A 12,491-nucleotide genomic window follows, 5' to 3' on the forward strand; every position below is an offset into this window, starting at 1 on the left:
AGTAAGATATTTAGAAGGATCTGATGTGGAGAACTTTTTTTTCCTGAAAAGGAATGTAAATTATGTACAAATTAAGCCCTGCCCTTTTTGGGCTCCCAGCCCAACCCCCAACTACAAAGGAGCAGGAACAACAAAAGGACCTGAGCACACCTGAACATCTCTGTTTGCCTGAGCACCTTGTGATACTAATTGTTCAGCAAGACAAGTCTGGTCGTCTTACTTGGACAGGAAGCACGGGGAGAACGCTGACATCCAGGATTCTACCAAGGGTACTTACTATTTCTATAGCTATTTTTAAAAACCCAAAATGTTTGAGTCTTTTAGTGGCATATGTGACAAGCTTCACTCACTGTCTTTACAGTGTATTGAAAAGTACATCTTTTAATGGACTGCAAAGTGAAGTAATTGTATATGGCTTAAAGCTACTGCAAAGCATGATTTAGAGATGTAAATTTTATTTTCCTTACATAAGAAGTGTATCTGTCTTATTTTAATAGTTCTTATTTAAATTGTGGGTTATTTTTCATTTTTTAAGTATCAGAATATTTCTCGACATAAGGAGCTCAAGTTTCATATTTTTTTCAGTGAATTTATTGAGCTGGTATTGGTGATGAAACAGTATAGCAGTGTGGAGAATGCTACAAATTATTTCCCTGTGTTATTTTTTAATTATTTCAGAAAAACAGAGCAGGAAAAAAAAAAAAAAAAAAAAAAAGGAAAATATGAAAAATAAAAGTTAAAAAATGTAAAGAAGTGATGACAAAATAGGCTGTAACTGCAGGGTTGAAGACTGTGGGATGCACTTCCCGTGGTTTTTCTAGTATTTCTTTGTCACTCTGGAAGTGATGCAGCTGTCTGTTACCAGACATGGCCAGTTCTGTATAATCTGTGCTGAACTCCGATGCAAATGGCTCAAAGTAAAACCTATGCCCAACTGCTGTAATGTTTCTATACATACTCTTGAGGAGTGTGTGGGGATGTTGCTTTCTGGACCCATTCCTGACTAGGGGAGAACCATAGTGATTTGCATGAACGGGGTCCATATTTTTAATCTAAAGTGGCAGGCACACAGCTTGCCTCCCACTTAACTGGTACTTAATTTGAATGTTTTTTGATGTATATGCTCTGGATTTTTATCCGGGGACATGAAAACTTAGATCCAATTATGTAAAGGCCATGCAAGGAATCAAGACAATAGGGCTATTCTGATGCAGGAAAATTAACTTGTTAATTAACTTGTTAAAATTAATTTCTTGTGCGTATACCATGATTTGGAATACTGTTAATTTTTATTGCTGAATATGAGCACATATCCAAAGAGAAGCGATTCTTGTAGAATAAACTCGCTTTTCATCCAGAAGAAAGTGTACAGGCTGATAACTCCTGTGGGACTGTGCATCACGGAATGACCATAAAATCATAGAATCATTATGGTTGGGAAAGACTTCTAAGATCGTCTGGTCCAACCATTCACCACCACCAGTATTGTCCTCTAAACCATGTCCCTGAGTACTACATCTACCCTTTCCTTAACACCTCTGGGGACGATGACTCCACTGATTCCCTGGGCAACCTGTTGCAATGCCTAACTGAGAAGAAATTATTCCTAATATCCAACCTGAGACTCTATGATACACGAATCAGTCTTCCAAAGTGCATAAAAGAGCTGTATATGAATGACCTCATGAAAAGAAATCTCAACAGAAGTTGGTAAGAAGTTGGTATCTCTAAAATCCTATAGTTTCTAATAGATAAGAGGAAAAGACTTTATTGGATAAAAGTATCCAGATTCATTACAAATTTTACATAGAAATACTGTCACCTAAATTATGCATATACATAACTTAAGCACGTTAAGATAATAAAATAGATAAAAGTAATATAGTTACAAAAGGATCGTTGTCACAGGAAATCTACTGAAATTCTCTAAACTCCAGAGTACCATGCAAGAATTTTCAAGAGTCTTTTTATCTTGCAGCCGTGATGCAAGAAGGATCTACAGAGGAGCTTCACGGGGACCTCCTATGTGAGAGCAAACTGACTGAGTACACTGGACCACTGGTTAAAAGCAGAAGGACGGTGGTGACAGGAGGTGGAGGCTACCTGGGATACAATCTGGGATGTGCTCTTGTCAAGGCAGGAGTTGCTGTTGTTCTGTTTGATGTACGAAAACCTAAATGGGAAATTCCAAATGGTGCAGACTTTTTCAAGGTATGTTGAAACTGCATATTTAATGGCAGTGAAATGAAGTCATACTACTTCTGTGCACATTAGCAAGTTTTCCTATTAGGAATTTTTTATAAAAGTTTATCTGTAAATGGTTTTAAAGACAGTAAAAAGTCACGGTAAAGGTCTTTGCATGCATAAGTAACTGATTAAGAGACAGCAAGCAGCAGGAGTCCAAGTGGTCAGTTCTCTCAGTGTCACCAGTGAAGTACTGAAGAGCTGTGTTTTAATATGTGCCATTCATACTTAACCTAGATGAAGGAGGGAGCAAGGAAGTGGTAAGTTTATTTCTCAAGCTAGTTATTTGGAGTAGAAATGTGAGAGCAGGACAGGGAAATAATGGTCACATATGTAGCATAACTTCAATACAAAGAATAATTAAGGAAACCAGGCTTTCCAGACAGGGAATGAGATGACTTCTGAGTGGAAGATCTTCAGAACATGAGAGGCATGGAAAGGCATAGACATTGTCTGTTCACTGTTTTTTCCAGTTCAAGAAAGAAGAGTCATTAAAAGGTCCACAGCTACCTGTGGAGAACAGCAAACCCCAATACTTCCTGTTGTGAGGGGATGCTTACTCTTCACAGTTGCATCACCCACTCAGATTTGGGAATCTGAGTGTGCAGGCATGCACTAGCACTTCGTGCACGGCTCCTGTGATCTTACGCAAGTCCTAGCTAGACAGGATATCATCTAGCTGATCTGGACTGAGAGTTTAGCATCATGTCTTTTAAACACCATCACTAGAATTAGAATGTCGATGACAAAGCTGAGAGTAATCACAACATTCCTGTCTCAGTTCTGTCTCAGGGGCTATCAAGGTAGTGATGCAATTCTTCTAGCCATGTCAGCATGTGGGAAAGGGGTGAGGATGGCAGAGACATGATGCTGCTCTGCGTGGTTGTGTAGTGGACAGAATAATGGGCCAGGCAAACAACTGAACTCTCCTTGCTGTGTTTTAGCATCATTTGGGCTTGATTCTCCTGCCCTCAAGCATATGCTGCTCCCATTCAAGTCAAACAAGTTTTGCCACCTTGCAGGACTAAGTGTGAAAATATGTGTTGTAATTAAGGCTACTGAGAGTCATGATTGTTTTGCAATACAATATTAAGAAAAGTCTTAGTCATGAATTTTTTTCTCCGTGTTTGCGATACTTTACTTAATGTTAGTTGATGACTGTGAAAATAGATTGGAATGACTTTAAATTTTTGTTGGTAGCCATATTGAATATTGATGGTATGAAGAATGCAATGAGCTCTATCAGTCAAAATCCATTTTTTTGTCTTATTTTACAGGGTGATGTGAGGGATTATGAAGCAGTGCTCAAAGCATGTGAAGGGGCTGACTGTGTTTTTCATGTGGCTGCTTGTGGAATGTCAGGATTAGAACAAGCAAGTACAATTTTCCTAACATTTTCTCTTATTATTCTTGTGAAAGAAGAGATCTGTCTGCATACAGAAGGCAGAGAATATGGTTAAGTGGTATTTAGATGAGTGAAGTCGATTATGAAGGTCTGGTGATCCATGCAGGGAACAACGGAGGCATTCCTTAAGGTAGTAAATGTCAAAGCATGAAAGTAATGTGCTTTCAAAGAAAAGCAAGGCAATTAAAAATGAGAACTGCTGGAAATCTCTGTATGTCAGAAGGCCATTGTAGGTGTACAAAGAATAAAGGCCATAGGTTTTCTAGATCTATCAGTTGCAGTGATTTTCTTGTTAATGTGACTTTTATGCAAAAATTTTTTATAGCTTCAAAAGAGAGAGCAGATTGAATCCATAAATGTTGGTGGCACTGAAGTCGTAATTGATGGTATGTACACAGACTTACTGTCTTTGCATCTGACCCACACCAAGTGAATTTAAAAAGCTTCTAATTGGATATTTTCTGTGTTGATATGGCATTTAAAAGAGGCTCTCCCCCTCTTAATCTCAGAGTATGATAAAAAGGTGTGCAGAACAGGGCCCTAATGTAAGGTAATCTACAACAGATTTAAAATATTACAGCCTTCTAATGCAGAAGATTAACTTTTTAGATGGAATGAAACAGATTCCATTACAACAGGTGGGAGATTTGCCACTGGACTGGACTGGGGAAAGTTTTCAACCTGGACTTCACTCAATGGCAGACGAACTTAAACTCTCCACAATGTAATGGTTTAACTCTCCACCATGTAATGGTTTATCTTTTTCCTTCATTATGTGATGAAGAATTATCTTTTTTTTTTTTTTTTTTTTTTTAACCATAGAAACATCATGAGAGAGATTAGACTTTGTTGGACATTTAGGCACCATAAATGTCCTAAGTGTACTTAGCTATTATGTTATCACTTTACTATATCTATCCTTGTTGACCCTATCTAATCTGACCCTTTTCTATTATATACTGATTTTTAACTGATATCTGCTAACAAATGTCAGATTTCTTCCTGTATACTCAACTCCAGGAAAGAACATTTTGAAGTATATCATAAATTCCAAAGCTGCCTTCTCTTTTGCCTTTCCATCAAAACCCAAACAACAACTACAACCATCAAAAAGCAAAATGTCAAAAATCATTTTAATATAGACCCATTTCCATTCTGCCTGGGGATTACTGTGGGTTATTACTGGAAAAAAAAAAAACAAACACCCAAAACAACAGAATAATTACAGTGAAGTGGCAGACAAGTAAAGTCTAAATGAGCTGGAGGGAAAAGGTTGCAACATCTTCCCTTCTTAACCCAACATCTGAACCCACAGAACTGTGTCCTGTCGTATTCCTGTAGGCTCCAAACAAGGCAAGAATCTGGGAGGAGTATGAACCTTGTGGCTCCCTGTTAGTCTACATTTTAATAACACATTTTATTATTGTATTTTCTTCCAAACATTTACATCAAATAATAACTTTTATTATTTTTAAAATGAGCCAGAGGGCCAAGTGGACTGACTGCTGTGTAGATTCCAAAAATTATCATTTTGTTAATATTAGTTCACTTAAACTTTAGAAGTATTGCTTAAATCAAAAGGAAGTGTGTGTTTTCCAGCTCGTTTGTTGTTTCTCACCCTTTATTTTTGTTATAAACAATGTATTTTTTATAACATTATAGTCTGCAAACAAAGAAATATCCCTAGGCTGATATATACCAGTACAGTGAACGTGGTATTTGGAGGGAATCCTATTGAAGAAGGAGATGAAGAAACTGTGCCGTATTTTCCACTGGAAAAGGTACTTTGTTCACATGACGACATGAAACTTGTTGTACTCTGTAGATTATGTGAAGGTTGATCTGGAAGCATTGAATTAGATTAAGTTCCATGGAATTGTTTTTCATTAATAAAAATTGACCCATGCCTATGAAGAGATACTTAAATCATTGTTACTTTTATATACTATAAATAGCCAGATTGAGGGTGTTAAATACCCAAGATTATTAAAGAAGATGGAATTTGACATTTACCAGGAAGATTTTTATAGGAAGTGCTTTTGGGGTACCAGCTGCTCTCTAAATAGTGAATATCATGGCCCCCATAAGCCTTTGCACTGAAGAAAATTGTTAAATATCAAATTCCACATCTTGATGCACACTCGTTGTTGCCTCTTTGATATTTCCAAACCTTGCTTTCTTGATGCTTTCTTACATCACCTCATGGTTGCTCTGAAATAGTGGCCTTCTTTGCTACAACCTCTGAGGAATGTTTTCCAGCTGACATCTGGAGCTCATTGCATTCTGGCTACTCTTATGCTTGTCATTTGTTCTTTCCTGCTCCCAGCACCCAGCCTGCAGCTAAAGGCTGTAATTTTAGACTGTGCATCCTGTGTCCCAGGAATACTAAACAGCGCTGACTACTACTCTGTTGAAGCCTCCTGAAATAGTCAGTTGGAAATGTCAGTGCAAAGCCTGCACAGCACCTCAGACTTCTAATAAAGCATTTAAGGCATTTGCAATTAGTTGCATATTTCTGAGCCTTAACCGTATGTTTTCTTTGATGATGACCATGAAATAGCAAGCAGAAGAGGTAGATGGTGCAGGAAGGAAGGTGTGCAACTGTTGTGTAACTCTTAGCTATAATTTTCAGTATAAATTATAGCAATACAAAATCCAAGAGATGTTTGAGACACCTTGTGTGGAGAAGTCACCACCAAACCAGCATGGGCTGCATCCAGAATCCCAATTAATACACTTGGGTATATTTTACTAAATCAATAGCAAAAGAGAAAATTGGGAGATAAGTGTTTATGGTTATATAGTTATATAAAATATATTTATTTAGAAATATATAAGTAGTTTCAATAGGAAATGGAAACATTTTTGGAAGGTCTATTTTTTTTATTTTATATTTAACTTAATTATTTAATTACATTAAAAGCAAAAACCTACAGACTGGCTAGATTTAGATGTTATCAGATATAAACGTTGTCTGCCTTCACATATACAATAATGTGATTAAAATGTTGATCATATTCTGCCTTTCTTTATAGCATTTTAATCATTACTCTAGAACGAAGGCAATTGCAGACCAAATGGTTCTTGCTGCTAATGGGACTTTGCTAAAAGGTATATCTAAAACATCTGGGTTTTTCCTACCATTAGTGGTGCTGTTCCTTTATCTATTTACTGGCTTATCAATAAATATTAACGTAAAATGAACTGAAATAAACCTGCCTTCAGAGGATGACTAACTTCTGTATGTTCTACCAAGACAGACAGGAAATTGTATACAAACAACAGATAGGAAAATCCAGCCTATGTTGCCTTGCTTCTTCAAATTACATTAAATCATTGCCAACGTAAGAGGATTTGTGCTTTTATTGCCCGTTCTTTCTGTCACTTTGAGCATCTCAGCACTGTCTGATAAATCACTCATAATCCCCAAGAGCTTGCTGTCGTCTTGCAAAAATAATTGCTGCTTCTTAAACAGATTGGAATTAGAGTATCCTAATTTGAAAGCCTCTGTTTAAGAGATCTCTTCCATTCTTTTGCGATGCCATTGAGCCTCAAGCAAGCAAAGTGTCTGAGTATAGTGAATGGGATGTTTTTCTTCCTGCATTACGTGTGTCTGCAATTATGGCATTTTATAAACTTTTATCTGTAACAACAAAAAAAGGAAAATTCATTCGAGCAGGAGATATAGCCATAGGGAAGTTCTGTGGTGAGAGGGGTGTGATGTACCAGGCTGCTAAGGTAGGAGCTTCCATTGCTATTGAATTCAGTTTTATACAGAACTGAAAACAACTGGGAAGCAGAATCACGTAGAATGGTCAGACTGATCCTTTAGTTTCAGAATGTATAATTCAAATATATGTGGTTTGCCTGTCATATGCTGATGTCCAAACTATCCGATAATCGTATTTTGTTCTTTCCAAGGAGGTGCCCAGCTCTGTACTTGTGTGCTCCGTCCGCCAGGCATTTATGGGCCCGGAGAGCAGCGCCACCTGCCGCGGGTAGCTGTATGTGTCGCGTGGGCAGCAATCCTCGTGCTGTAATTGTGCACACATACAGCAAATTCTAAGCATTCAGGCTGAGACAAAATGAAATAATTACAGTGTGCAATAAACACTCTTCATGTAGTTATTTCTTCCTTTATTTTTTTTTCCCTATAGCTAAATATCCAGCGGAGACTATTTAACTTCAAGTTCGGGAATCACAAAGTTCTGATGAACTGGGTTCACATCGGAAACCTGGTACAAGCTCACTTACTCGCTGCTGAGGCTCTCACCTCTGAGAAGGGTTATGTAGCTGTAAGTAAACAATATAAGCATCCTATCCCAGTAGCCTTAGCTCCCAAGTAAGTTTCACTTTTGATGCTTTGAGATCAAAGGATCTCTAAAAGACTGTGTGCTGAATTCTCAAAACTCTTGTGTGGATCCACAAGCACACAGGCAGTGCCAATGCAAGTACAGTGAAGTCCAATGAAGGTAATTTGTTGAGCTGATGTGTGTCAATTCATTGTATGTTTGCTGGTACACTGTTCACCAAGTCAACAAAGATAGGTGGGTATGTGAGGGAAAGTAAATAGTGTTTTTGTAACTGTTTTTCTCTGCTTCTTTAACAGAGTGGACAGGCATATTACATACATGATGGTGAAGACGTCGTGTTTTCTGAATGGATAGTCCCATTAGTATGTATTACATGCACACGTAGCTCTAGTGGGATGTGTGGGCCCTAATCATGTGGTTAACTAAAAGACTGTACTTATCAGTAAAGTTTAATGCACTTTGATTACTAAATTATCAAAGAGAAAACTTAAGTCTGTCCTTTTCTCCTATCGTATCTCAAAGTTGCACCGGCTTTAGAGGAGGTTTTGAATATGCATTGCTGTAGAGTTTGTCTCTTACTGTTTTATGAGAGTTTAGCTGAGTGCATGAAAACTATTAGTACCCAGGAGGCCTCTTACAGCTATTAGCTAATTCTCTGTTGTCAGATGCAGCACAAAAAGGAAAGTTATTTAGAGTCCTATCATAAGATTAAAAAAGAGGCAACATTATAACCAGAAGGCTGGGATGTTAGGAATATGCTAAAGTTTTGATCTCTCGGTGCCTACACAGAAAAGACTGTCAGGAAAATGACTTCAGCTGAACTATGGGCCTCTTGTACTGCTTCTGGCTTGGTCGCTTGCCATTCAGTTTAATTTGTAGAGTATAAGATGGACACCAAAGAAGGAGTAGTACTATGTTTTCATGTACTGATAGGAAGATCAACTGGAAAAAGTTTAGATACATTTTTTCAATATTCATTTTTCCATTTTCGTGCTTCATTGCCATCCTCAATTCAATACAAACTCTCTGTTATTCTTTCCTTTTATGTTCCTTCTAGTTTGAAAAATTAGGATACAGTAAACCCTGGATACATATTCCTGTTCTCCTGGTTCATATAGCAGGTAAATATAATAAACTACATGTTTGATTATTGTGCTGTTATTTAAATTTGTTTTGTTAATGTCTGTTAAGCTACATAGTGTTTTTGTAAAATTCAGGGACTGAGCCATAGGAATTATCTAATTTTAATTAATATAATCACTCATGCCATTTGATATTGATAATACCCAGAAATGGTTTAATGGCTGTTAATTAACTGAATTAATCACATAATAAATTAAACACTGCCTTCCAGTATCTTACTGGAATCCTCCATTGTCAGTACGAATTGTTGTATGTGCAATGTCAGTTTATTGTTATCTAGCTGTCCTATTAAGTAACTTTCTGTCTCACAGCCGCTGTGATGGAATATCTGCATCTGGCATTAAAGCCATTTTTTAGCTTCACACCTTTCTTGACAAGGAATGAGGTAAGTCTGTGAAATGAGAAATTATTTGTATGTTTCTGATCAGAATTCTCATGAAATGTGTGACATGCCCTCTGGATACTGATAGTGTTGGAGCTCTGGGTGCTGTAGATGTACATTTCTGCAGAACTGGAAAGCCACACCACCGCAATACATACAATTCCATTATACATTTGTCGATACACAAGTCAGCTTGGGGAAAGCAGGCTGATTTGTTGTGTGGGATTTCCTTAGTTCTTACTTGGAGAGCTTAACAATCACAAGTGAGAAATGAGTGTCATAAGCTCCATTTCCACTCAGTCCACCAAGGATGTTGTTGCACAGCTTTGATTCTTTGTCAGCTATATGAACTTATTCTCTTAGCTCTGGACAGAATCAGAATCTGAAATTTGTATGGTTTTGAGCATCTATCTTTATTTATGTTTTTAATTCCACTGTAACATCACTGTTCACATACATCTGTCAGTGTTCTGTGAAATCAGTTGCTGAAGTCACTTCCATAACTGTCCTTTTGGGTTTAGGTCTGGAACGTTACTGTAACTCACACTTTCCGAATAGACAAGGCACGAAATCAGCTTGGTTACAAACCAAAGAAATTCTCATTTGCAGATTCTGTGGATCATTATCTTCAAACAAGACCTGTTTGCCAGGAAGGTCTCACATTCCTTAAAGCGCTCTTTGTTTTTGGTCTTTTGTTAAGTTTGATCGTTCTTTCCTTCTTCTAACATCAAAGAGCTGCCCACCTCTTTCTGAAAAACTAGCTTTGTTTCTGGGGATGAACGATCTGCTCATTCTACGTCCCTCAGTCACTGTGAAGTTCATTGTTCTTATTCATTATTCTGATCATTGGGATGACTTCTCCCTGATCTTACCTCAAATAAAACATAAGCAAAGTGAAAACACAAAGCACATCAGGAAATGTTCCCAAAGGGCAATGCAGAACCATAACATCGAAGGAAATGACCACTGATGAGTGCAGGAGGAGTATCAGTGCATTCCCACTGCTGGATAACTTCATCCTGAGAATGATTTAATGATCATCCAGAAGGGCGAGGGTTTGGAAGAGGAGGAGCCATCACAGAACCGCAGCGCTGCAACAAGACCTGTGGCTCCAGTGAAGAGAAGGTTGTCTCAACAATTCCTCTGATGAAGCCACTGCTGCAGCTACTGCGTGTCAGTTCTGGGAATTATGAAGACCTGGGAGATATTACAAAAATAAGTAAATATTTATGAATGACCGGAGCTGAGAGGACAAAAGCCATATTCATGTGAAATAGTTCTGTTGCTCAAAAGCTGTGTAAAAGGTGTAATAAAATGTATATATAAAATAATTTTTAGATGCAATAATAAATCTCAACTGAACCAAATACTGGTTTTAAGGAGTCTGTAGAAAGGGAGGGGTGGCATGTAACTGGAATTTAGCAAGGAGTTACTGCTGTCTCTCCTTGTACGTGCAGCCAGGTCACGCTGTCTGTAATGTTGTCCTTGTGCTGGGATGCTGCTCACTCAGTGAACTGCCATTATGGTGTCAGCAGGCAGACCAAGAACTCAGCCCTGAGCCTGGGTCCAACCTCTGCCTTTTCTCAAGATTTACTGAGTTGTTTCCTGGATGAATTGTGCTATATAAGGCCCAGGTGTTCTACGTGTGTACATACAGTGTGTATCCCAAATGAATTTTCATGAGGTTACTCTGAATTAGGAGAGCTGCCCTTGCAGGGTGAGTCACAGAGGAGAGTGATGGAAAAGCTCTGCTGCTGATTATCTGCACTCTGTATTTATCTTGCCTTTGCATTAGCATTTTGTAGGAGCTTTAAGATCAATAAGTTCATGGAAAATCTCTCGTTGTATCTTTAAATCTGCAGGGTACGCAGGAGTGCTTACAGCATCCATACCATAAACTGTTCTTATCTTGAGTAATATCCAGTGACAGCAGAACACGAGCAACCACAAGTTACCTCTGCAGTGCATGTAAGCAAAGCAAATGTTTTGCTTTTTTTTTTAAACAAATAAATCGTTCTCTGTGCAGTGAAGGCAGAAAGTCTGACCTCTGAGTGACTGACATTGTCTGTACAAACAGAACTGTGGCAGAGTTCAGCCCTCCAAGATATGGAAAGGAACTCAGTATATATGAGACCTTTAATCAAACATGATAAAGTGGATAAGCCCAGTTACATACGAAGCGATGCAGCTTGGCTGACAGGCAAGCACTGTAGCAGGTACTGCATAAACTTTGCTTCCTTTGAAATGCAGAATAAAACCCACATGTATAAAGTTACTTCACAGCGAGAGCATTTTAACTACATGCAAACATATTTAATTTGCCTTTAAACTAGTTCTTTATGAATCTTGCATATATCACTTTTATTAGACTGATGGCTCTGGGCTGCATCCCAGGTGACACCGGCACTTGGCAGAACAGAGCTCAGCCAGCTGCCTGAAGCCCAGTGAGAGGAGCATCCATGGGCTCCTGGTTTTGGGTGTTCCTCAGCAAGGAGTAACCACGGATCTCGCTGGCTGTGGCTGCAGTGCATGGGGAGCCCCGCTGTCCTGCTCCTGGAACGCCAGACCTCTGAGCTGTTACTCCAGGTAAGATGCTTTTTATGTCCGTTCTGCAGTACTGCTGATTATTGCTAAGTGGTTTCATTTTATTTATTTCCTGTTATTACAAATCCAGTGTTTGAATCTTAAGACAACTTTCTGTATCACTATGGAACAGCTGTCACACTTCTGTCGGTCTTTACTGAGTCTGTTTGTGCTGGCTGTTGTTCGAGTTACTGGTGTCCTACCATAACTGCAAGTGTGTCTTTAAAGGATTAAATTTTAATACGAACATTCAGCCATGGCACAGCTGCGATGGAAAAGGTAGGAGTGCTCCAAGTTCAATTTTTTTTTGCCTGGGGTGGATAGCTGCACCGTCCTGCAGCTCCCGGCCCCCCGACACTCTGCCCACGGGGCCAGTGCGCACTGCTGGGCTGGGTTGGGCAGGGACCCCGCAGCCCGCTGC

The 12,491-nt window shown here is 38.7% G+C and overlaps 1 protein-coding gene across 5 annotated transcripts; it reads left to right on the forward strand.

Moving 5' to 3' along the window:
- The first annotated feature begins 75 nt into the window (after window positions 1-75).
- LOC107320850 (putative short-chain dehydrogenase/reductase family 42E member 2) lies at window positions 76-12,393 on the forward strand. Of its 5 annotated transcripts, XR_001558397.3 has the most exons (14): window positions 76-269; window positions 1,979-2,211; window positions 3,522-3,617; window positions 3,975-4,035; window positions 5,312-5,430; window positions 6,685-6,760; window positions 7,571-7,653; window positions 7,807-7,944; window positions 8,259-8,324; window positions 9,020-9,083; window positions 9,417-9,490; window positions 11,350-11,455; window positions 11,565-11,703; window positions 11,856-12,393. XR_001558397.3 is itself a non-coding variant. In XM_015877091.3 (12 exons), exons 2-12 carry the CDS (start codon window positions 1,984-1,986, stop codon window positions 10,210-10,212), a joined length of 1,209 nt encoding a protein of 402 aa, XP_015732577.2. In that variant the 5' UTR covers window positions 76-269; window positions 1,979-1,983; the 3' UTR covers window positions 10,213-10,854. The 5 variants fall into 5 exon arrangements, 4 of the variants coding, with proteins under 4 accessions (XP_015732577.2, XP_085370292.1, XP_085370293.1 ...); XM_015877091.3 differs by lacking the exons at window positions 11,350-11,455; window positions 11,565-11,703; window positions 11,856-12,393 and adding an exon at window positions 10,009-10,854; XM_085514166.1 differs by lacking the exons at window positions 11,350-11,455; window positions 11,565-11,703; window positions 11,856-12,393 and adding an exon at window positions 10,097-10,854.
- Window positions 12,394-12,491: the final 98 nt, after the last annotated feature.

This window comes from Coturnix japonica, chromosome 13 (genome assembly GCF_054131305.1).
Source record: "Coturnix japonica strain WE chromosome 13, WE-NBRP24, whole genome shotgun sequence".
NCBI classification, from domain to species: Eukaryota; Metazoa; Chordata; class Aves; order Galliformes; family Phasianidae; genus Coturnix; species Coturnix japonica.

Bases quoted from the DNA above. Each gene is read 5' to 3' on its own strand.
- LOC107320850 (XM_015877091.3), top strand. From the start codon at position 1,984: ATGCAAGAAGGATCTACAGAGGAGCTTCACGGGGACCTCCTATGTGAG. The intron at 4,036-5,311 runs GTATGTACACAG...ATAACATTATAG, and splicing joins CACTGAAGTCGTAATTGATG to TCTGCAAACAAAGAAATATC. The intron at 7,654-7,806 runs GTATGTGTCGCG...TTTTCCCTATAG, and splicing joins GCCACCTGCCGCGGGTAGCT to CTAAATATCCAGCGGAGACT.